The sequence below is a fragment of the Argentina silus genome (genome assembly GCF_951799395.1).
Source record: "Argentina silus genome assembly, chromosome: 12".
In the NCBI taxonomy this organism is placed as follows: domain Eukaryota; kingdom Metazoa; phylum Chordata; class Actinopteri; order Argentiniformes; family Argentinidae; genus Argentina; species Argentina silus.
Window position 1 is genome coordinate 3,190,995 of NC_139666.1, and position 22,816 is coordinate 3,213,810.

The 22,816-nt window shown below is 44.7% G+C and overlaps 1 protein-coding gene across 1 annotated transcript in view; it reads right to left on the bottom strand.

Annotated features, from left to right (window-relative positions):
- tns1b (tensin 1b) overlaps positions 1 to 22,816 on the bottom strand; it is an 89,702-nt gene that overhangs the window by 34,922 nt on the left and 31,964 nt on the right. The window contains exons 4-15 of the mRNA XM_083682040.1: positions 21,914 to 21,963; positions 18,714 to 18,885; positions 17,149 to 17,199; positions 16,851 to 16,973; positions 16,195 to 16,259; positions 14,923 to 15,006; positions 14,042 to 14,154; positions 13,869 to 13,929; positions 12,478 to 12,553; positions 9,929 to 10,058; positions 9,585 to 9,650; positions 9,244 to 9,360 (exon numbers count right to left, since the gene is read on the bottom strand). Of these exons, the coding sequence (XP_083538166.1) occupies positions 9,244 to 9,360; positions 9,585 to 9,650; positions 9,929 to 10,058; positions 12,478 to 12,553; positions 13,869 to 13,929; positions 14,042 to 14,154; positions 14,923 to 15,006; positions 16,195 to 16,259; positions 16,851 to 16,973; positions 17,149 to 17,199; positions 18,714 to 18,885; positions 21,914 to 21,963 (1,108 nt within the window). The remainder of the gene's footprint in view (positions 1 to 9,243; positions 9,361 to 9,584; positions 9,651 to 9,928; positions 10,059 to 12,477; positions 12,554 to 13,868; positions 13,930 to 14,041; positions 14,155 to 14,922; positions 15,007 to 16,194; positions 16,260 to 16,850; positions 16,974 to 17,148; positions 17,200 to 18,713; positions 18,886 to 21,913; positions 21,964 to 22,816) is intronic.

Here is a 22,816-nt window from a genome sequence, read left to right on the forward strand (position 1 = left end):
CGATCCTCTCCTTGGATATCTGCGAGACAGCGCAAATAGAATCATAAAGTGTTTGAAGGCAGATAGGATGGCAAGAGAATCCCATAGAGATGTACAGAATGGTGGAATAATGCCCACTGGTAATGTACCTGCTTATGTTGTAGGTGCTTCGTGACATCAAACCGCAACACATAACCCAAAGTGTGTTTCAAGTCACTCTCCCACACACGATAACCCTCGCACGTTTCATTAAGTCAACATTTGTGTCAGTCTTCCAGGGTGAACTCTTTGAGGTAACTCTTTCTACAGTATGCAATAGTAGTAGACACATTGAGTCCACACAAAGACACACACAGTACACACACTAAGTACACATAAATTACAGCTTGAAAATACACAAATGCAGACACATGCCCACACACACACACACACACACACACACACACACACACACACACACACACACACACACACACACACACACACACACACACACACACACACACACATACACACATCACAGCCCACATCTATAAGGAGCTAAAGTTTCACTTAGGGTGATGTAGTGTCTCAGGAAAAGCAATCAAGCTCCGCTTGCAGCACTGGGAAGAGCCTACAGTAAGGGCCATCTGAGGCGATGCTCTGATCACCATGGCTGGCTATGCTGTGGTCTGGAGAAGACCCAAGGAGGCGGGGCAAATGAATCATTGCACATATCATGTGTAAACCCAGACTTAGGATGTGCACTTTTCAAAGCCATCTGCTGTATCATGTCCTATTTACATCCATTTGATTATTTATAGATTCTTTATCAGATTCTAATCACTTCGATTTTCTTTGGCAACTTTAAATTCAGTTCTTTTCAGTCTGATTGAATTAAACAGATTTCTTGCAGAGGGACTCCACAGACAATTATCTTAGGTGGCTTTCACACCTAGTTTGTTTGAAGTGTCGTTTTTCCTCAACCCTTTTCCTCAAACCCCCTTAGCTTGATTGGTTTACACAGGTGAGAAACAGAAACAAATATGTCCTTCCTGTTTACTTAAAACCAAGGGTAGTTTCGCAGACTTCTCACACAAAAAAGGCAGACTCAATTCCTTTTGCCTGTTTATATTTCTCATAGAGAATAGCTAGGCACAGCTTTGACATTCCCTTCCAGAAACCCTGTAATAAGGCCTGATATTAGGTGCTGCCAATAGGGCCAGATAAACACAGCCGATGCCAATAAGCTATCCAACGTGCAAAACGTCCTCATGACAACCCCCAAACAAGGTCCTATCACCTCCATGGCTTCTGCCACGTTAAATCGGCCAGACCGGAACCTCATTACTTCAGGCACATCATTGGACAGGAATTAAGCAATTCCAAAGGACCCAATTCAGTGGAGCTGACGGACAGAGAGGGAGAGACACGGTTGCCAGACTGTTGGCTGTGTGTGGGCAGTGAATCAGCACTTTTCATTGTCCTGATGTAGCACTAATTCCTCCGGCCCACTACAGCAGATGGGCTTGTCTTTTTATTGTAGGGGGGACGGGCAGCGGACTCCATTTCAGCCTTAGTTAATATTGAGTCTAAAAGGCCAGGGGCATTTATAGTTCTTGATGACTTCGGTGTATTGAAGTCTAAGCATTTAGGCTACTAATGCATCGATATCTCCTTCGCATACAATATTGATTGTCCAATACAGTGCAATACGTTTCTCCACACAATGCTGTTGACAGTCTAATTGCTTTGGCACTGCAGAATGCAGTGCATGAGTCATGCTGATGAAGTGTAGTGGATCTGGCTTTGACGAGGTCCAGGGGCTGTCTGGAGGAAGCAGCGAGGGGAGAGAGTGGGATTCCCTCTCTTCAGAGTTGAGATAGTAGGAGGGGAATAATGGGTTGCATCCCCAATGGGGATGTTTCTGTGTCTGACAACTTCCATGTATGTGTGTGTGTGTGTGTGTGTGTGTGTGTGTGGGTGTGTGTGTGTGTGTGTGTGTGTGTGTGTGTGTGTGTGTGTATGTGTGTGGGTGTGTGTGTGTGTGTGTGTGTGTGTGTGTGTGTGTGTGTGTGTGTGTGTGTGTGTGTGTGTGTGAGCATGTGAGCATGTCTTATACTGTATGTATGTACGAGTGATAGAGAGTATGTGTCTGCGTGGCCACATGTGCTTGTGTGTATGTATGTATGTGTGTGTGTGTGTGTGTGTGTGTGTGTGTGTGTGTGTGTGTGTGTGCTTGTGTATGTATGTGTGTGTATGTCCTTACGTGTATAGAACTAGACCTCTCTCTCACAAATCTGGACAGCTCATAGGGCTTCTATTCAGCAGGATAAGTGACCCATTCAGGTGGATGCGTGAGGGCCTGCGAAGCGTCAAGGAAAACAAGACAACCGTGTCTAATAAAGATAGGCGAGTCCCTGGTTCCTGTCCTCCTCTCTTCCTCCTCCTCCTCCTCCTCTCCTCCACCCACGGCCGGTTCCCAGAGGTCGTTAAGCCCAAAGACAAACATTGTGTTACGCTGTCAGCCAAACAGCTGAGAGAGAGAGAGAGGGAGAGAGAGAGAGAGAAGGAGGGAGAGAGAGAGAGAGAGAGAGAGAGAGAGAGGGGGAGAGAGAGAGAGAGAGAGAGAGAGAGAGAGAGGGAGAGAGAGAGAGAGAGAGAGAGAGAGAGAGAGAGAGAGAGGGAGGGAGAGAGAGAGAAAGAGAGAGAGAGAGAGAGAGTCTGGACAACAGCTGGAGGCAATCTGAAGCCATGAGGGCGTATATGTGGTTCACATATATTAGCCAATGCGGCTAATGGCTAGTACTGTTCCTCAGAGACAAGTGGTTGCGCAAAGTGACTTCTCAATTGTTGTGGTGGCATTTTTGTTCAATGAGAATTGTTCAACTCTCGAATAGGATTATCACTTCACAGCCATGGTCATTCCTACACATTCTGTGTTTCAAAGAAATCAGCCCCATTTCTGTGTTCCAAACCAGAGACAAGGGGGACATTCAATTCTATACACAAGACACATGTTATCCTGTTGTGTTTGTCTGATGCCTTTTTCCTAGAGGGCATTCTTTCTGTCTGTCCTTGCTGTTACGCACCTCCAAACAGTAAGGAGTTTGGAGTCAAAGCAATGTAATCCCCAAAGCCCCACACAGACGAGACACTGTCTAGTTTAGGCCTGTTTCCAACACAAAGGCCAGACAGCTTCACCTCTCCCATGTTCTGTGAGAAACACTGTTTTTCGCCCCGGCACATTTTAATGAGAATTAACTACAATCAGATGGGCCTCATAGTTTAGTTCTCACGGCAAGATAGATAGATGTCAGCTGGGAAGTTCAATACAAATCTGGTGAAAGTAGGTATTTGTCAGTATGTGTACTACATGAAACAGTGTGAATACTAAAGCACATACAGTACAGGGATTTAAACAACGATTTAAATAAAGTCACACACATATGCACGCAAATACACGCACGCATGCGCACACGGCTGTTAAACCATGTTAAAAAGGCATCTGCACCAGTGAACACCATGCTTCCTGCAAGTAAGGAACAAACATGTAGAGGACTGTCTATTTTTGTTTTCTTCAAATTCTGAGTATGGAAAGATGATATGAGGGCAATGTTTACGTAATGTAATAAACTACATTTTGCTCCATTTGGTACCTTGGTGCTCCATGTTGGTCCTTGTCCCCCGGCACTACAGAGCCTGACAACCTGCCCCTGGAAGGAAGGACCAGGGAACACAATCCCTCTACAGCTGCTCAGCATAACATCACTCTGTTGTCAAGCACCAATCCAACCAACAAATCCAACGGTGTGTCAACAACTTGACACTAATAGAGAGAATCTATCGTTCCCTAAATAAGTACTGAAAAGACTTACAATAGTGTGGCTGTGTAGTCACAGGGACAGAGAATAAACACTAACACTGTTCTCTCTCTCTCTCTCACACACACACACACACACACACACAGGCTGTCACGTCGCCACCCTGGCTAAACATTGGATAAAGTATAACTTATTATCACAAGACAAACCACATTGAAGCCAAATGCAGGGTTTGCTACGCAGCAGCGACAATTGGTTGATTTTTGGTTTTGAAAAAGAGAAGCCCTCTAAATGCTTACAGTGTCTCTGTTCTCTGTGTATACAGCTGGACTATAAAACCTACATATACCACATGTGTTCAATTATCCTCATATTTGACAAAATGCAACATTCAATGTTCAATAATGTCAGCATACTAACGTTCAGCATTCAAGTTAACAGTTTAGTGTGAAAATAACCTGATTATGATTCTCTCACCTCAAAAACTGAGACGAAAAGTGAAATCCAAGGCAAGTTTGAGATCACTTTGAGAGACTCATACTGTAGGTGTCCAAACTTTAACAGAGTAGTGCGATAACCTCAGTTTAAGAGGTTGGCGAAATGAGAAATCTGATGTGAATAATTAATTCAAAACATGTGAGGGCAAGTTCAGAACAACGTCCCCAGTTTACCTGTAAACCGTAAATCTCAGCATCTATGCAATTCACTAGTCATTTATTGCTCTTTAGAAACTCACTTGCGTCAAAAAAAAGAGAGGAACTTTACTGACCATGTCCCATTAGTACGGTATGTGTCTGACCAGAGTGGGAGCACACAAACACACACACACACACACACACACACACACACACACACACACACACACACACACACACACACACACACACACACACACAGACACAGACACACGCACGCACGCACACACACACACACACACACACACACACACACACACACACACACACACACGCACACACACGTGCACACAAACACACACACACACACACACACACACACACACTGCATGCTCTGTCACTCCCCCCCCTGTGACACTGTGCAGTAGAGTGGAGGCTTTAACTCTTGAGAGCGTGTTTGAGACTTTAGATGTGTTTGAGATTCCATGAGTTGTTTTTGAGAGAATGAAAGTGGTGGAGCTTTGTTTGAGACAACAGGAGTTGTTTTTGAGATTGATTGATTTGAGACTTTAAAGATTCAGGCTTTGAGACTGTGTTGGTAATGTTATTTGAGTTATGGTTTCAAGATGTCTCATGACGTTTTAGGGGTATTGAGTGTTTTATAAGCACAAAGGACCACAATGGTAAGTGGTCCTTTGGGCTTGTGCTATTGTAAGGCTTGTGGTGTCTGAGGGTGCAGAGTGCACGTGCGCGCACACACACACACACACACACACACACACACACACACACACACACACACACACACACACACACACACACGCACACACACACACACACGCACACACACACAAACACAAACTATACTAGAAGTGTTGTGGGCTTGGCAATAGTGAAATATGTGATAATGGACCAACAAACCCATGTCTATCTATCCTACTGCTCTCATACGAATGTATCTCACTTCCCTCTTAAATTACATTTGAGATTATGGAACAGACAAGAAGACATCCCTGTCCGTTGACTGAAAGAAGGATTTTTTATCAGGCAATATGGATTTCGATGAGATTGCTTGTTGACGTTGTCCTCCACATTGCCGCCCGTCAACTGAGACGTGAATAAAGTAGTTTGGCCTAATCGGAGCATGTGAGCAGAGTTAAGCAGTAGGCGATGCTTCTCCTTCCTCCCGAGGCTGTGCACTCCCTCGCTCCACATCCTCTCCACATCCTCTCCACATCCTCTCCACATCCTCTCCACATCCTCTCCCTCGCTCCACATCCTCTCCCTCGCTCCACATCCTCTCCACATCCTCTCCCTCGCTCCACATCCTCTCCACATCCTCTCCGCGCTCCACATCCTCTCCACATCCTCTCCACATCCTCTCCGCGCTCCACATCCTCTCCACATCCTCTCCACATCCACTCCACATCCTCTCCGCGCTCCACATCCTCTCCCTCGCTCCACATCCTCTCCCTCACTCCACATCCTCTCCCTCACTCCACATCCTCTCCCTCACTCCACATCCACTCCCTCGCTCCACATCCTCTCCCTCGCCCCACATCCTCTCCACATCCTCTCCACATCCTCTCCCTCGCCCCACATCCTCTCCACATCCTCTCCACATCCTCTCCACATCCTCTCCCTCGCTCCACATCCTCTCCACATCCTCTCCACATCCTCTCCACATCCTCTCCCTCGCTCCACATCCTCTCCACATCCTCTCCCTCGCTCCACATCCACATCCTCTCCCTCGCTCCACATCCACATCCACTCCCTCGCTCCACATCCTCTCCACATCCTCTCCCTCGCTCCACATCCTCTCCCTCGCTCCACATCCTCTCCCTCACTCCACATCCTCTCCCTCGCCCCACATCCTCTCCACATCCTCTCCACATCCACTCCCTCACTCCACATCCTCTCCGCGCTCCGCTCCAAAACCACTCACCGGTCACAGAAGAAAGGTTGTTGCTCAAAATTCGCTCCATTCGTTTCTCAGTTTCAAACAATCATTTAACCCATTTAACAAACACCAACCTCTAATCTTGAAAGTATTTGCCGTATTTGTTATGGTAAAGAGAAAACAGACCATTTGCTCAGTGATGAAAGTGACACTGGCTTGGAAGGCATTAGTAGGAGGGCAGACGTGTCTTTGTCATGTCATTGATGTTTCCATCCAGAATTTGGAATTTGGAATTTGGAATCTGCAAAATATTTTGGTCCGGACAGGCATCCTGCTTTTGTATCTGATCATCATATTTCTCATGGCATAAGCAATTTAGTTTAGGTCTGTTTTTTTAGGCGGAAATGAGTGAAATAGGGTATGGAGTTTAAGAGGTTTTCAGTTTGGTGGAGCTGGTTGCCATCTCAGCTCTGACCAACAAGTCTGGAGAGAGTCAGGAACACACTTAATTACAGTGGAGATGCAAACACCCCAGTTTCCTGGAAGCACATGAGCTGTCTGTGCCAGTACCACAAACACCCCCTTCCTCTGAAATAGGAGTAACTCCAGCAGGAGTTTTGCACGGTGTCTTAGTGTCAAACAGACACTAAGACCAGAGAAGGTGACTGAGGGAGCAGTGGAACCGCTTTGCTGAGGTCCAAGGCAAATAAACTGTCCAGTGAGATCCACACACATACCCACATCCACACACACACACACACACACACACACACACACACACAAGCTGCCAACTATTTTGGCGTCCCCTATTTAAAGCCGGTGATGGGTGATAGGGGATGGACACTTTATGGCCATGGTGATAAAAGGGATGGCCACGGTCAGATGATCTCTGGCCTTCCAGAACTATCCAGAGGACCAAGACAAGCAGCCAGAGAGAACAGGAACATTGAAGTAAGTGAGGCACCAAAAAACACAACAGCAACCAGTTTCAGAGTTCAGTCGTGCAATCACATGTAAGCAGAAGTGCAAGAGTTACAAATGTATAAATTAGAATCCAATAGACATAAATGGATAAATGTATCTTTCTTTCAGGTATTTTTGCTTTTATATGAATCAGAAATTGTCACTTTGAGACGAATGTATTTGTGAAAAGCGCCATGCAAATGAAACTCCAACGATCTATTGATTTGCCCATGAATATCAACAACAAGTGGACAGCAAGTCAATTGAAGAAAACAACATAATCACATGCTGTCACCTAGGACGCGGCACTGAGAGTGACCACTGCTCCACACCAGGAATGCTACGTCTGACCGTGTGGCTACACCTCAGGAATGTCTCTCACTGGGACTGGAATCCTAAAGAGCTGGGACGCGGGGCGCTTTGGGCTCCTGTTGTTCCGTTGGTCAAGACAGACACACCAGATGGACGTGAAGGGACTGCTGTCTTTCCCACTATGCCACTACCATTATATAGACTGCCTGTTGAGAGGACATTTTATCTTGACACCTCTGTAATGAGACCTTCAAGCTATCATGAGTGTGGCATTTCATAAGCAGTTCTAACTTAGCAGCAGCTAATGACAATGGATTTCATCTAGGTATATGGATAGGTATAATGGTTTCATCTAGGTATATGGATAGGTATCATGGATTTCATCTAGGTATATGAATAGGTATCATGGATTTCATATATTTAATATAGTAGGTAAGTCAGTTAGTCAGCTAGCTAGCCAGTTAGTCAACCAAGGTAACAGTAGCTCTGTAAAGAGATCTATGTTGTCATGGATACGGCGGCTAATATACCAGCCTTAAGACCGGGTTGTATACGTCGTTACCATCACCTCCCCTAAGCACGCCCAACCAAAGGCTTCTTCACAGCGAAGACTACTGACACCTACCTGGTCAGAGCCCTTCTCAAAGTACACTAAAGGGGCAAAGAATAGACAAGGAGGAAGATACAGAACACGTGTATCTTATACCCTAGATAGAAGGGCATACTTGTTCACAGAAACCTGCTTTGATACAAAACAAATCTGAAATATCTGAAGATAATTCTACATTCCACATGCTGTACTAAAAGTTCAGTCAGTCATATCCCGTATCTCCTTCTGGGGCAAACAGAACAGAGTGATATTACCCACCAAACTGGGTCAAATGGATTCATTTGAGATTATGGTCATGTTCGGATCACGTGTTAATACAGGAAGAGTTATGTTCAAGGTACAGACTACATATCCTAATGCTTTATCCTCACTTGATATGCATACGGTCAGAATCCTAATGGCGCAACTCCTGTGCTCCTGTGTCACGTCTCCCTGTTGCTGGAGATTAGGGAGATGAACGTGTGAAAAGCCTCTAAACTCTGTTAGAGCTCTGATTGAATCTGTCTCTCTGTCACGCACACAGAGACAGCCAAGGGAGAGGCAAGCACACACAAACTGCCCTCTTTGAAAAGTCTGATGTTCGTGACTACAGTAGTGGGAGTATGTGTGTGTGTGTGTGTGTGTGTGTGTATGTGTGTATATGTGTGTGTGTATGTGTGTGGGTGGGTGGGTGTGCGTGCGTGCGTGCGTGTGTGCGTGCATCTTTTTGCTTGGTTAACTTAAAAATAATGAGTGTCCCTCCTGGTCTTTTTAAATGAGGTGATTCCATAATCTGGGGGTGTTAAGAGCCTCAGCCATTAACACCTTGCAGGCTTTACAACAAACAAGACTAGTGTGTGGTTCAACTGTTCTTGCTGTTTGTGCGAGTGTGTTAGTGTGTGTGTGTGTGCGTGTGTGTGCGTGCACATGTGTGTGTGTGTGTGTGTATTCACGTCTGATAAAGATATAACAGTCCAAACATGTTTATCTGGAATCACAACACAGAGAACAGGGACACTGATATCAACTAACCACTGGTATGACATTCCAAGTGCTACTCACCCTCCATTGTGTCCTCACAGTGCTGGTTGAAGTTCTCATAGGAGTCCCAGCGGATAAGAGGATCTTGGGTATTGTAGTCTACTGAGACAGTAGGACCATTCTCCAGGTGGTCCACCCCTGAAACCAAAAGAGAGGGGTCAGAGGGGAGGCAACCTGGTGGAACCAATCCAAGGCATACTTTATGCTTGCTACGTAGATGGGCGAACTAGAGCTGTGTGATATGTCCATATGAGATATATGCCATCTACAGTTAAAATCACCTCTCTTTAACAAAATGGCCACAAAAAGGAGAAGGAGGTATGAAAGGAGGTATGAAAGGAGGTATGAAAGGAGATGCTTACCATGTATTTTCTCAGGCCCAAAGGAGAAGACAAACTCCACCTTGCCATACTCTGGGAATCGCTCATCTGTTTTGAGGAAAAGAAAAGAGAAAGGACTGTCCATGTTCAAAACAGCACGAGGATTTGAAACTAACAATAATAATACTAATAGTAATATAATAATAATAATAATAATAATAATAATAATAATAATAATAATAATAATAATAATAATATAATTGAACTATGCGATAGTGCCACACTGAATTCGATACGATCATCATATCAGTTAGACTGGGAGTTTATGCATTTATCTGAAAATATTACAACTTTGTGGACATTTTAGCAGGAATGGCAAGTCTTACCCTTGAAGGTCTCATCAAGCTCATCCTTTCCGAAGACAATTCCCAAGTCGTGCACCGCGCAGGTATGGAACTGCACCCGGAATATCACATCCCGGGAAGGGCTTCGGAAGCGCTTGTGGTAGCACTTCAGCTAGAGAGGGCAAGAGACACAGTCTAAAACAGGAACTTCACAGAAACTGACCACACATTTCGTGGAACTGTGACTATCATTGCTTAAGACACTGAGGTGACTATTTCATTACATTTTCAGTCCTTAAAACAAGCAACAACTTTAAAAGGTCGATAACATAGATCAAGAAGACAAGTTCCACATGAAACCAAAGCAATTAGATGTTCATGCTTCAATGTACAGTAAATCACCCTAACTTTCTCAAAGTCCATTTGAATCACATTCTATGTCCACATTGAAAGCAACGTTTCATGGTCATTGGAAACAAGCCAACACACCAGCTTGATTCACAGTCCAATCCTGTTCTACTGCATTGGCTCTGTGCTAGAGAAAGCAGTAAGAGTTTTTATATATAACCCTGTAAATGTATGGCCTGACTCCCCCAACAAAAGCATTATTATCCAGGCAATTGCTATCCACGCCAGAGCCTTATAAAGCCTAGCTAAAACCCTGCTCAGGAAACTCTTCACTCTCTCCCCCACTGTGCCTCATGATGGCTAGGCTTGGCCAGGACTTTTACAAGGACCTCACATTTACCTAACTTACTAAAGGAATACAGAGCATCGCGCTTCATCCGAACGACACACACCGCCCGAAAACTGTGGCTTTACAGAGAAAGGGTCGAGGTTAGAACACTGTGAGAGTGCATTTAAGGGTAAAGCCTGAAAACATTCTTATTCTACTGGAATGTATCACTCCAGACCCCCATAACCCTGAATGAATAAGAATGTCTTTTGGGTTATCTTTTTTTCCCCATGAAACCTTCCCATGTCATGACAAAAACAATGTCAGTTTGGTGTACAGCATGTCCTTGGCATGTGACAGAAAGCTTCTATTGTGGGTGGCTTAGTGGTGTAGCACATTAATGGGCATACCACATAATCGCAAGGTTCCTGGTTTGATTCCGACCCTCTACACATATTGCATGTCATCACTCCTCTCTCACACCATCCTTCCTGTCAGTCTCTACTGTCTCTATCCCAATAAAAGCAGAAATGTCTTAAAAAAAAATAAAAAAAGAAGGCTTCTATTGTAGAGCCCTCCTTAACGTTTAATGAAGCTATTTAGCAAGAGACAGAGACAGAGTCAAAACAAACAAGTCTGAATGGAGGAAGAGGGGGAACCAGGCCAAATGTCCTGCGGCTAGTGTGGCTTTATGGGATGCAGTGTACAGTACCTCCCACTGGAGGTCTATAATAAGGACAAGAATAATGCCAGTGAGCCTACACCAATGCAGATGACTGACCAAAAACTGATAGTGGATGTATTTCAAGACAAAGTACTCCATGAGTCGGTGTATTGAAGAAACAATATCAAAAGTGCATGCTGTACAAAGCGAAGTTGTATTGGCATGCAAAATGTCCTATGCCTGAGCAAACTTTTTTAAAGAATCAATTTGAAAGTAACACACATCAGCGCAAGTACAAGATGGGGTCGGATGATGCATTCAGCGAAATCCATTAGTGTCGATAGCTGATGAGATATGATGTACTTTGGCTAGAACAGCTGCTACAGTATCTGTTTTCAGGGCCAAATTGATACCGTCTTAGGTAAGTGCCGCTTTTAAAATTCCCCTTGCGGAAATAATGAGCTCTGAAGACACATCAGGTTTATGTCTTGAATGACATGTCATAAGAAGAAACTTGGCTGAGGTACACAATTATTTGGCTGCACATTAAAAAAGCATCTCCTTGTGTCACGCCAACACGATCCATGTCTAGTGGAAAAGGGCAAAGGTCGGTGGGCAACTAAAGATATGCCTCCACAACTAGCATGACACAATAATTGGGCCTCATATACCCAGCATGCCCTTGGAGAGGAAGTACACTCCATGGCCATTTTGACATGATATTTTACAGCCAGCATAGTGTGTGCTAATGAGGGTCTTTAAACTGAGGTAGGACCCATGCCAACTGTCCTTCCTTCAAATTCTTACAGCCCTATTTCTTTTATGAATGGTGACTATAAAATGTTACAGACAAACACATTGCATTTGTGCCCCAAAGCAAGGTGGCTACAATCAATTGGATTCCCCTATTATTAACTGGGGTCCAACTACCTGAGGCAAAAGTTCCTTGTTCCAGGTATATTACACAGACATTCTACTTTTTTAAAGTGATAGGAAGGAGTCCTTTATTGCAGCTGTCTCCCCTATTTAATTGTGTCTCTTGTCAAACTTTACAAAATGTTCACTGTCTCACTGTTTTCATTGAACGGTCACGTGAAAATGTTCTGTGGCCACACCTCTGCAAGGGTGTTTGTGAATTTTCATTCAACTTGAGATATTTTTTCAAAGTAAAAAAAACCTACGGGAGAAAACCTGTGTATAGCAAACAGTAAAATGCTACTTGAGATGTAAGCCACATTGTACGACACTTACCAAGATGTCCCCCTTCAGTAGCAGGCCAGGCTCGATGGTGATGCAGATACTGGTCTGACCGTCTCCCTGGACGTGACTGCAAACGTAGAAGACATGTGTTGCTATTTCAGACGCACCGCTACCTCATACCAAACACGTGTTCATCATCACGCTATCATATACTGTATGCCTCTACGATTCACATGAACAGTCACATGTATATGATCAGCAGGGCTAGATGATTGGCTGTTAACAATACTTCAGTGGCTGGTATGACAGTGAAATTTTGGATTATCTAAGGCTTAGGGTAATGTCAGTATTAGTGCGTACATGCTTGTCTAAATGGGAGACAGGGATCAAAGGATAAGGAGCAGTAATAGGATGCATGTGAGAGAAGGGATGAGGGAGGAATGTGAATTGCGGGCGTTGAGGGGGGGCAGTGAAGCAGTCTGGGTAGCAGAGGAGCTACTTTTGGGGATTTTTTTCTCACATCCAGATGAAGCCAAATAACGTGTGTTAGAAGACGTGTAGTGTTCATAATCGCACACACGCACGCACACACACACACACGCACACACACACACACACACACACACACACACACACACACACACACACACACACACACACACACACACAAACAAAATAGCAATGACAATTGCACTCAAGATATGGGAGAACACAGTAAACATACTGTAGATGCGTCACTCTGCATTAAAGTGCCTTAGACGTGTCATGTCTGTTAGGAGGGGAGGGGAGGGGAGGGGAGGGGAGGGGAGAGTAAGGACACGCATAAAGGACGACAAGGAGGAACGAGACAAAGGCAGTGAAGGAAGGAGGGCAGGAAGGAAGGAGGGCAGGAAGGAAGGAGGGCAGGAAGGAAGGAGGGCAGGAAGGAAGGGGAAGTAGACACCACACGAGTGCCACCCTGGGTGCCCCTATTTCCCTCGCCATCTTGCAGGCATCACTACCCCCCCCCCCCCCCCCCCCCCTCTGTGCTCAAACGACTGTACAAAGCAGTATAATCCATCATTTCCTGGCCAGTCCTGGGAAGCTGTAGGGGTCCACTTGGAAGGTCCCTGGGGCGTCCATACAGCTGCCCCTAATGCTTATTTCACTGGCTCTCTGGTTACTAATAACACTACTACTGATCATAACACCAGGCCGGGACATCTGAGGTCCCGTAACTAGAGCTACGACTCGGGAGGTTAGCTCAACAAAATAACGTGTGGCAAGTGCACAATGTATACTGGCAGGAGGGCAAGTGTGTGTGTGTGTGTGTGTGTGTGTGTGTGTGTGTGTGTGTGTGTGTGTGTGTGTGTGGTGTGTGTGTGTGTGTGTGTGTGTGTGTGTGTGTGTGTGTGTGTGTGTGTGTGTGTGTGTGTGTGTGTGTTCCAACATGATGAACGTACTAGATTCCAGATGTGTAGACAGGCTGCATGGCTTGGTAGATCTTGAGAAAAGGGCGGCAACCTGCAAAAGTCATAATAAAACATTGAGTAAAAGTAAAAAAACAAAAAAACATGCGTGTGTGTGTGTGTATGTGTGTGTGTGTGTGTGTGTGTGTGTGCGTGTGTGTACTCACCTCCTTTGGCTTCAAAGTTGGGGATGCCGTGCATGATGACATGGTGAAGGAATAGCGGTTTGTTGTTGATCTTGATGTGTCCCGAGAGAAGACCACTGAAGTACTGCACATACCTGAGAGAGAGAGAGAGAGAGGGAGAGAGAGAGAGAGAGAGAGGGAGAGAGAGAGAGAGAGAGAGAGAGAGAGGGGTATGGGGTTTGGATTCAGAGATTAAGGAGCAGAGGAAGGGAAGAACATGTAAGAGAGGAAGAGAGAGAATGTGAGGATAGAGAAGAGAGAGAGAGAGAGAGAGAGAGAGAGAGAGGCCATGTACTGGAGGATACTGATATTGTCAGGATTGCAATGTTTCAACAACATTAGGATTACTTGGCTATTTTGTGTAGACTGGACAGAAATAGAAATACATTAAGAGGATAAGACGACCATTGCTTATATCATGCTTATGAACTTTGACTTTCAACTCTGGAGATGAATCAGGCATTCTCTCAAGCCTCCTAATCAGGCCTCAAGAGGGGAGCCTCTTGAGGCCTGAATAGAAGATTCACTTTACTTTACTTTACCCAACTGCTGTATTTTTGGGGTTTACAGTGCCTTTACCCTGTTTGGGTTATTGTTTTGTTCGTTTTGGTCTTAGGTGTGATACTGTACTTTGAATTGTATTTTGTATATATGGATAGTAAGATCCAGGGGTGGTGACATGGGTGGATTCATTTTTATTGAAAAAGACAAAAGAAAGAAAGACAACAGTAGAAGTGGTAAGGAAAATCTATTTTCTTCTTTTTTTTTTCTTTTACTTGGGGGGAGGGGGGCACACTGGTAGCACCTCAGCACAGGATAGGGTAGTGAGCGGGCAAACAACATGAAGTGATCTCATCACTGACCTTTTCTGTGATGGCTGACCCACAGGAAGTACTTTGTCTTCATAAAACCTCTTCATGGCGAACCGGTCCAGGGCTTGGTCGGCACTGCATTCCAAGAGTAACATCTGGTTAGAGCTTGCACCCCCTGTGTTTATCCATCCTAATCTTAACACTCTGGCCCTGTCCAGAAACCCCTTAGAACAGGGGTATTTGCTTACATTAAGCCATTGTTTTACTAAAATCTTGGCGGGCCACATTAAATCTGTTTACTGTCCAGATTTGGCCCTTTTGACTGCCCTAGACCCTTGTGAAGATCTCAAAAGATTGGATAGATACTGTATGTGAGATGGTGAAAAATACATTGATCAATCCTGGAGAACCTGCTCATGTAAACTAATCTAACTTGACTTCCACTGATGTTGCCTTGTAGAAATGATGTACATTTAGAGAGACAAACTGGCTTTAAAAGGGATAGTTCACCCAATTTGTATCACTGATTGAGAATCCATGGAAACAGCTAGCGGTCGCTAACTATGGTACATTTTTGGTGCTGTGAAAATAGAATGGAAGGCTAAGCGCAGAGGGTCCCGCTACTGTGTACAGATTCGTGTAACGTATAATATAATGAAGTGAAATAATAACAAAAGAATGAAAATTGGCTGAACTGTCCCTTTAATGTGTTTGGAACTGTGAGCAGAGGCTTGGGATGAACTGCAGCTGGATGTTGAAAGGAGCGCAGTTGGCACATCGCAGGGGGAGAATGTGATCAGCAGATAACATGAATCTTGTGATCCGTCATCTGTTGATCTGCTCACTGGCAGCCAGACAGCGTCCGCCGTCTCCTAATCTAACTCCAGACCTGCTGCTTCCCTACTCTATCTGTACTCTTCATAACACAAAACCCGATACATTGATAGATATACAGTATATACAGACAGTCCATACTTTCTCGTGCTACCTCTCCCTTTCTTTACTCCAGCTTTCACTCTTTCACTCCTTTTCTTCCCTTTACACTCCTTTGTTTACCTCCCTCCCTCCCTCCCTCCTTCTCCTCCTCAGATGTGGGCTGCTGCTCTGTGGTTTTAGTGTTGTGATAAAGCAATGAAGGATTCTATTACCATTATGTCTTTGGATTGATTTTTCTCTTGCCCTCAGACTTCTCTCTCTCCCGCCGTCCTGGTTCCTGTCACTATCAGTCCATTTCATTATGGTCTCTCTTTCTCACTGTCTCTCTCTCTCTCTCTCTCCGTCTCTCTCTCTCTCTCTCTCTCTCTCCGGGCTAGTTTGACATACCTGGCCGATATGTTGCTGTAATGCATGTAGGCTGCCACCACCACTCCTGTGCGTCCACGGTTGCCCTGCATAGACAATGCAACAAAACAAGACTTGGTCATCAGGAATACCTCTCATATACTTTATCTATGTACTTTATTTATGTACAGTAAAATAAAACAAACCCTTCCAATATTAAGACTAATATTCTCAACAATTATATTCAATTCCCTCTCCACTTTACACTTTACCTCTCTCAAAACATTCTCTAACACACACACACACACACACACACACACACACACACACACACACACACACACACACACACACACACACACACAGACTACGGAGGTGGAGGACACCACAGCCAGAGAACGCCATCTACTGTCTGGAAACACACCTTGAGGCAAAATGACCCTGGACTTCTCTGTGAGGACAGTAACATATCTATCTATCATATCTGTACATATGCAGTCAAGTACTGCAGTGCTGAGAATCCATTCATACATTAGCTTTTAAATTATTCACCATCACAATAATTCCTTCCTTTGCAATTATAGAAACACATGCTTCAGTAGCATTTAATTCAAGAGTTGACAGTTTAATCATTGCTAATTTTCTGAACAGCACACCACACCACACTGAGTTACCAACTGGGAGAGCATTGTACTTACCTTGTTGTGAATGACCACGACATTGTGGCTGTCTGCACTCAGCCAGGTGTCCATGGCCTTACAGATGCTGCAGATCTTATCCAGAGCTGGAGCATGGTGATCTGGCCAGCCAAAGTCCAGCACCTGGCAGGGACACAAGGAGTGCATATCAATTCTGTATATTTGTATTTTACATTTCCAATGTAGGGAAGGGAGGAGATGAGAGAGGAGAGAGGGAGAGTAAAGAAATGAATAAAAGAGAGCAGTGGAAAGGATACAGAGACAATGAGTGAGTAAGAGGAGGGTAGCTGGAGCTTACCTTGGGGTTCAGCTGGTTGATATCGTAACGTTTCTCACTGAGGTTGAAGAGCTGAAAAAGCAACACATTCAAATCAACAAGGGATTCATAGTTCACTGAAGAAAACAAGATGCTGTCCAGATAATCAAGGCATACGCCTTTCAAGCCTTTTCAGCGCGTGGGTATGTTATAACTTCTCATTATCTGTCATGATAGCTGTTATGTCAATAATATGACAGTACTACTGAATGCAAATTCCTGTGTGTGTGTGTGTGTGCGTGCGTGCGTGCGTGCGTGCGTGCGTGCGTATCAAACTGTATCACTGTATCAAACATCATTGGATCTGGTACCTTTGATTTAATGCTATTCTACCTTTAGGCCAAGCCATTTTTACAGTTACATTGTTGTATTTATTTAATTCATTAGCAGCCCAAGGACAGCATTATTTGTAGAGGGCGCTTGAGTTGCGCCTGCCTTGAGGCTCACTTTCAGACTTGTTGAAGAGTTTTAGACCAGATCATTTGGATCTGACTAGCATTTTCATTTATTCATTTTGTTTCATTCATTCATTCGTCTGGAAAGATGCCAATGAAGATTGGCCTATTGAATGGATTAAATAAAAAAAAACGTTTCCTCCTGTCCCGTCCATTTTGTCTCATCTAGTCTGTTGCGTGTAGGATTACAACATTAGTAGCGCTTATTTTACAATATTATAGCCTATTATTTGAAAGCAGCCCTAGAACTGTATTACATGAAAGCAATCTAAACCCTACTCAGACAGGATTAGTTTTACAAGGGGTGGCAGGGCAATGTAATCATTAATAAAGAAACATGCCCGACTCTAAATAAATTTCAGTTTTGATTAAAGCGTCTTTGGGTGATGTATATCCCAAGGTTGCTCCAATAACTCAATAATACAGCCAGCACTCTCAAATAGAAAATAAATGATGGTTTAATGCATAATCAGCATTGTCACTGTACGCGTTTCAGTGTCAAGCCTTCTTCAGAGTTGTACACACTAAAGCCAGAGCCATACTGTAGGATATGCCATCATTTCCAAAGCCGCAGCGGACAGAAATCGGCTGATTGTGAACAACACAGTGTATTTGCAGAATATTAATTATAACAATAGCTCATTGTGTAAACATGGTCGATAGACCGATATACATTGAATGAACATAATGTTTGCAGACACAAGACTATTGTCATACAGCACCCCTATAAAACAGAAAAACGTATATTTTATAAGAAACAACTCTTCAACTCAAACAAGTTCTTTGTTGAGCCCCTTGGGGGCTTCTGTTCCCAAATGAAACATCCAGAAAGCTTCTCTTTGCAGAAGCTTCTGCTCTCTGATGCCTCCGCACTTCAGGGGGCTCACTGTTTCTAGCCCCTGAAAATCTAAGGGTACAAATGTCATGTCCCATGGCATTAATATATCTTGCCACAGGTGATTTTATGTTATTTGTTATGGTGTTCTTTGCTTCAATATCCTCCTCTTTCTCTCTTTCCTTTCATATGTAACCCTAACCCTAACCTTAACCCTAACCCTAGCCTCAGGAAGGCAAAGCTCTGTGATCACTGACCAGATAGTTGTCCCCGTGTTTGGAGCCCAGCATGGAGGCCACCTCGCGCAGGTTGGCGGCGTAGCTCTGCTCCTCCACAGAGCTGGGGAAGGACACGGAGATGATCCGCTCTGTGATGTAGAGCAGGTCCACCTCATAGCTCTCCTCCAAGGCCTGCAGCAGACTCAGACTCCTAGAGAGAGAGGGGGGAGGGAGAGAGAGAGAGAGGGATAGGGAGAGAAAACAAGAAAGAAAGAAAGAAAGAAAGAGAGACAGGGGTTGATCAATTTATGATGGTTTCACCACTATCCAATGCCACATACACTAAACCATTAAAAATGAGAGGCTTGCAACTGGACAGAGGAGAGAGTCAGAGAGACTGGTCATCGTTACAGGTAATTAGTAGCATCTCCAGCACAGTACAATGTACAATAGCCCAAGCAAAAGAGAAGAGCACACATAAAGTTGGGCTTGGTATTTTGCCGGCATTTGCAGTGATAACAATCCCCCCTGAACATGTGTTGCCAACACATACTAATTATTTATTCATTTATTCACTGTCATTAGGGACCGATACAATTGAAACATTGACGCACTGAATCATCAAGAGTCAGATGCATTGCACCATGACGCATTCATTTTCATAGCATAATAAATCTGTCTCATAACAGAGATCCAAATTTGGTGATAGTGTCTAGGTGGAATTCAAAGCCCCCACATTACAAACAAAGCTAAATCACATATCTTGCTTCCAAAAGTCTGCGCTATAGTTTAGCACATCAGACACACACTCTGTGTTTCGCTTGGGATGGTCACAAGAAAACAGAGTGGAGAGAGATTGATTCAGTAGATAAACAAGACGCGATATGAAAATATCCCCACATTCCGAGTGTGTGCGCCTTTGCAGACCAAACAAAATAATTTGGTCACTCGCGAGGAATGAGTCAGGGTGTAGAAACAGACCCAACGGCTGCTTCTCCCAATCTGCTGTGTCTGGACTCTAATCAGTACTAGCAAGCCTGAGAGAGAGGGAGAGAGAGAGAGGGAGAGGGAGAGAGAGAGAGAGAGAGAGAGATAAAGGAGAGGTGTCTGGACCCAAGCCTACGCCAGAGTCCCACAGCTTAGGGGGCCCGTCTGGAGAATATTTCCCACATGTGCAAAGAGCCAGATCACCTTCTGAGAATATTGCTCATGTGTCTGTCTCTGGGAATTACACATGCTTTACAGTGCAAACATGCTGTACATCTGGCAATGATAGAGAGCGCTTACTGGAACTTATTAATCACCAGCAATGGTAAAGGAATGAGGCCGTATATCTAACACAAACTCTACTCAGCAAACATACTGTAAGTATCATCAAATGCAAAAACAATTACGTATTTATAATGTGTATATGCTACTCTAGGTCTCTTCAATTTCTGTCTATTTTAGCTTAGCTTATTGTCCATTTCTCTCATTCTGCCTCTCACTCTCTGCATTTCTCTTTCCCTTCCTCACACCCACAATTCACCCTCCCCCGTCTCCCTCTCTCTGTCTCTCACCCGTACAACTCTCCCTCTACTCCATCCTTCTCTCTCTCTGTCATGTGTACATATGAGGTGTGTGTTCATATTTAAGTGGCAATATCTCAAGAGAGAGAGAGCATCAAATAAAGAGCATCACAAGTCAAAGTCTCTATCTCTCTCTCTGCCTCTCTCTCTTTCCCCCTCTCTCTCTCTCTCTCTCTCTCCCCCTTTCCTGCCTGCTGGCTTTTCCTGAGTCTCGGTGCGGGCAGCACAGCTCATATACGACCTGAGGTTTGGGTCAGCTCCAGTCTCTCAAGCCTGAACTGGACTCAATGTGGTTCTCATCATCCACTCCTGCCATGGACGCCTTGGCTTGGCCTGCTTTTCCATATCGGCTCAGCGAACGGCCGCGTATCTTTCTACGCTCAATTACGTCACCACACTGATCGCGTTTGTGCATTTGAACAGATAAAAGACAAAAGAGAAAATAGCCCAAAAAGTGTCGGTTTCAACACTAAAGACGCTATTCTTTCAAAGCTCGTCCTTAATGTTGTCCTCCGAGAGGAGCTGTGTATCTCTTCCATATCCTATCTGCTCCTCTGTTCATGCCCCTTGTTTGGACCGTGAAGTAGCAACAGGAAACCTTATGCCCAAATACAGAAGGAATAATATATTCCCTTAAGCACCACAGCGCGTATATTTAATTACATATCCAATAAAATAAGAGATTGTGTGATGATCTGTATGCTCACTATGAAGTGTACTGCTGGCCTGATAGGGCAAAGCTTGATCCAGTGTGGCGCCTCCCTCACTCACAGTACAAATGCATTATATCTGGAGCTCTGTTAGAAGCTTGTAGATGCCTTTAGAAGCTTATAAACAACGTACAGTACCATTGAAAGATGAAGGAGGTACAGTACACATCACAGCTAGTTCTACCCCCCCCCCCCCCCCCCCCACACACACACACACACACACACACACACACTCCCACCCTATTATATTACTGCTGTTTCTGGCAGGGAAACAAAAGAATTTTGTGCTTTAAAAAAAGCTCTGGAACGATAGCGGACACAGAGACAAATGGGGTCTAATAAATGGATGCAGGCTTAAAAAGGCATTGGTTCATTTAATGTGAACAACTTGTCAGGAGGCGTCTACCGATGCCTGCTGTCTGCAGTGTGTGTAGGAGAGATCAGACAGGCGGGGCCCGTAAAATGAACCCCACAGAACGATCCATAAAAACACGCTTTTCATCTTTTCACTGCGTTCCCTTTTTAGGGTGTTCCATGTTACAGGACACGGCGAAAGCCGAACGATTGAAGACTGAATCTGATTCTGAGACCCAGAGCATGGCCGAGGTTTACTTGTTGGGCTCCGGGAGAAAGATGTTGGGTCTTGTTGGGAAGGAGAGGAAGAGAGGAGGAGAGGAGGGGAGGAGGAGAGGAGGGGAGGAGGAGAGGAGGAGAGGAAGAGAGGAGGAGAGGGGAGGAGGAGAGGAAGAGAGGAAGAGAGGAGGGGAGGAGGAGAGGAGGAGAGGAGGGGAGGAGGGGAGGAGGGGAGGAGGAGAGGAGGGGAGGAGGAGAGGAGGGGAGGAGGGGAGGAGGAGAGGAGGGGAGGGTAAGGCCAAGGACAAAGTACTGCGAACTGATAACAAAGTTATGCAAAGTATATGACAAATACAATTTGATTTGATTTGGTCTGAATTGATCCTACCTTGATGGCCTGCGTCGAGAGTCCATGCTCTTGGAGGACTTTGTTGAGCCCTGAAACGAAACAGGAAGAAGAAGGTTCACTCAACTGAAGTTCACTTACTGATACATGCCTTTCATGCCTTGCTATGGTACGGTAAATGTGACAAATTATGCACACACACACACACACACACACACACACACACACACACACACACACACACACACACACACACTTCAAAGTGCTGGTTCACACTACGCTATGGATGGTGGCTTATATGAAAAATAAGAACTCTAAAAGACCACAAACAAAGAGGTGTGGAAGTGGCTCTGACAGGGTCATTACCATGGAAACCCCCCCCCCCCCCACACACACACACACACACACACGCACACAGCTTCGGAAATACCTGATACCATCTCAACTAGGCTACACCAACTCCAATTGAGTTCAAAGGTCATGTGAACTTGATTACTCCCCTGTGGGGCAGGGGAGAATCTATCATCATCCATTATATGAGTTTGACTAACCACCACAGTCAATACCACAACCATCACTCGCTCACACACACACACACACACACACACACACACACACACGCACACACACACACACGCACACACACACACACACACACACACACACACACACACATTCATGTCTCATTAGTGCCCTACAGAGCCAATTTGTTTTGACAAGATCTATCCTTTTCCCAAGGGTATTTTTTTTCTTTTACAACTTTTTTACAAAGTTCACATGTGCCTGAGGCCGATTGTAGCGACACAGAGTGTACCCCCTCTCTTCTCTCACATCTGTGTCTCCGGCTAAATGGTTCAGCATGTCGGAACGGGCACTTAAGTGGAGAGAGTCGCCGGAGTACGACAGAGACGAATGAGAGTTGTGTGTGTGTGTGTGTGTGTGTGT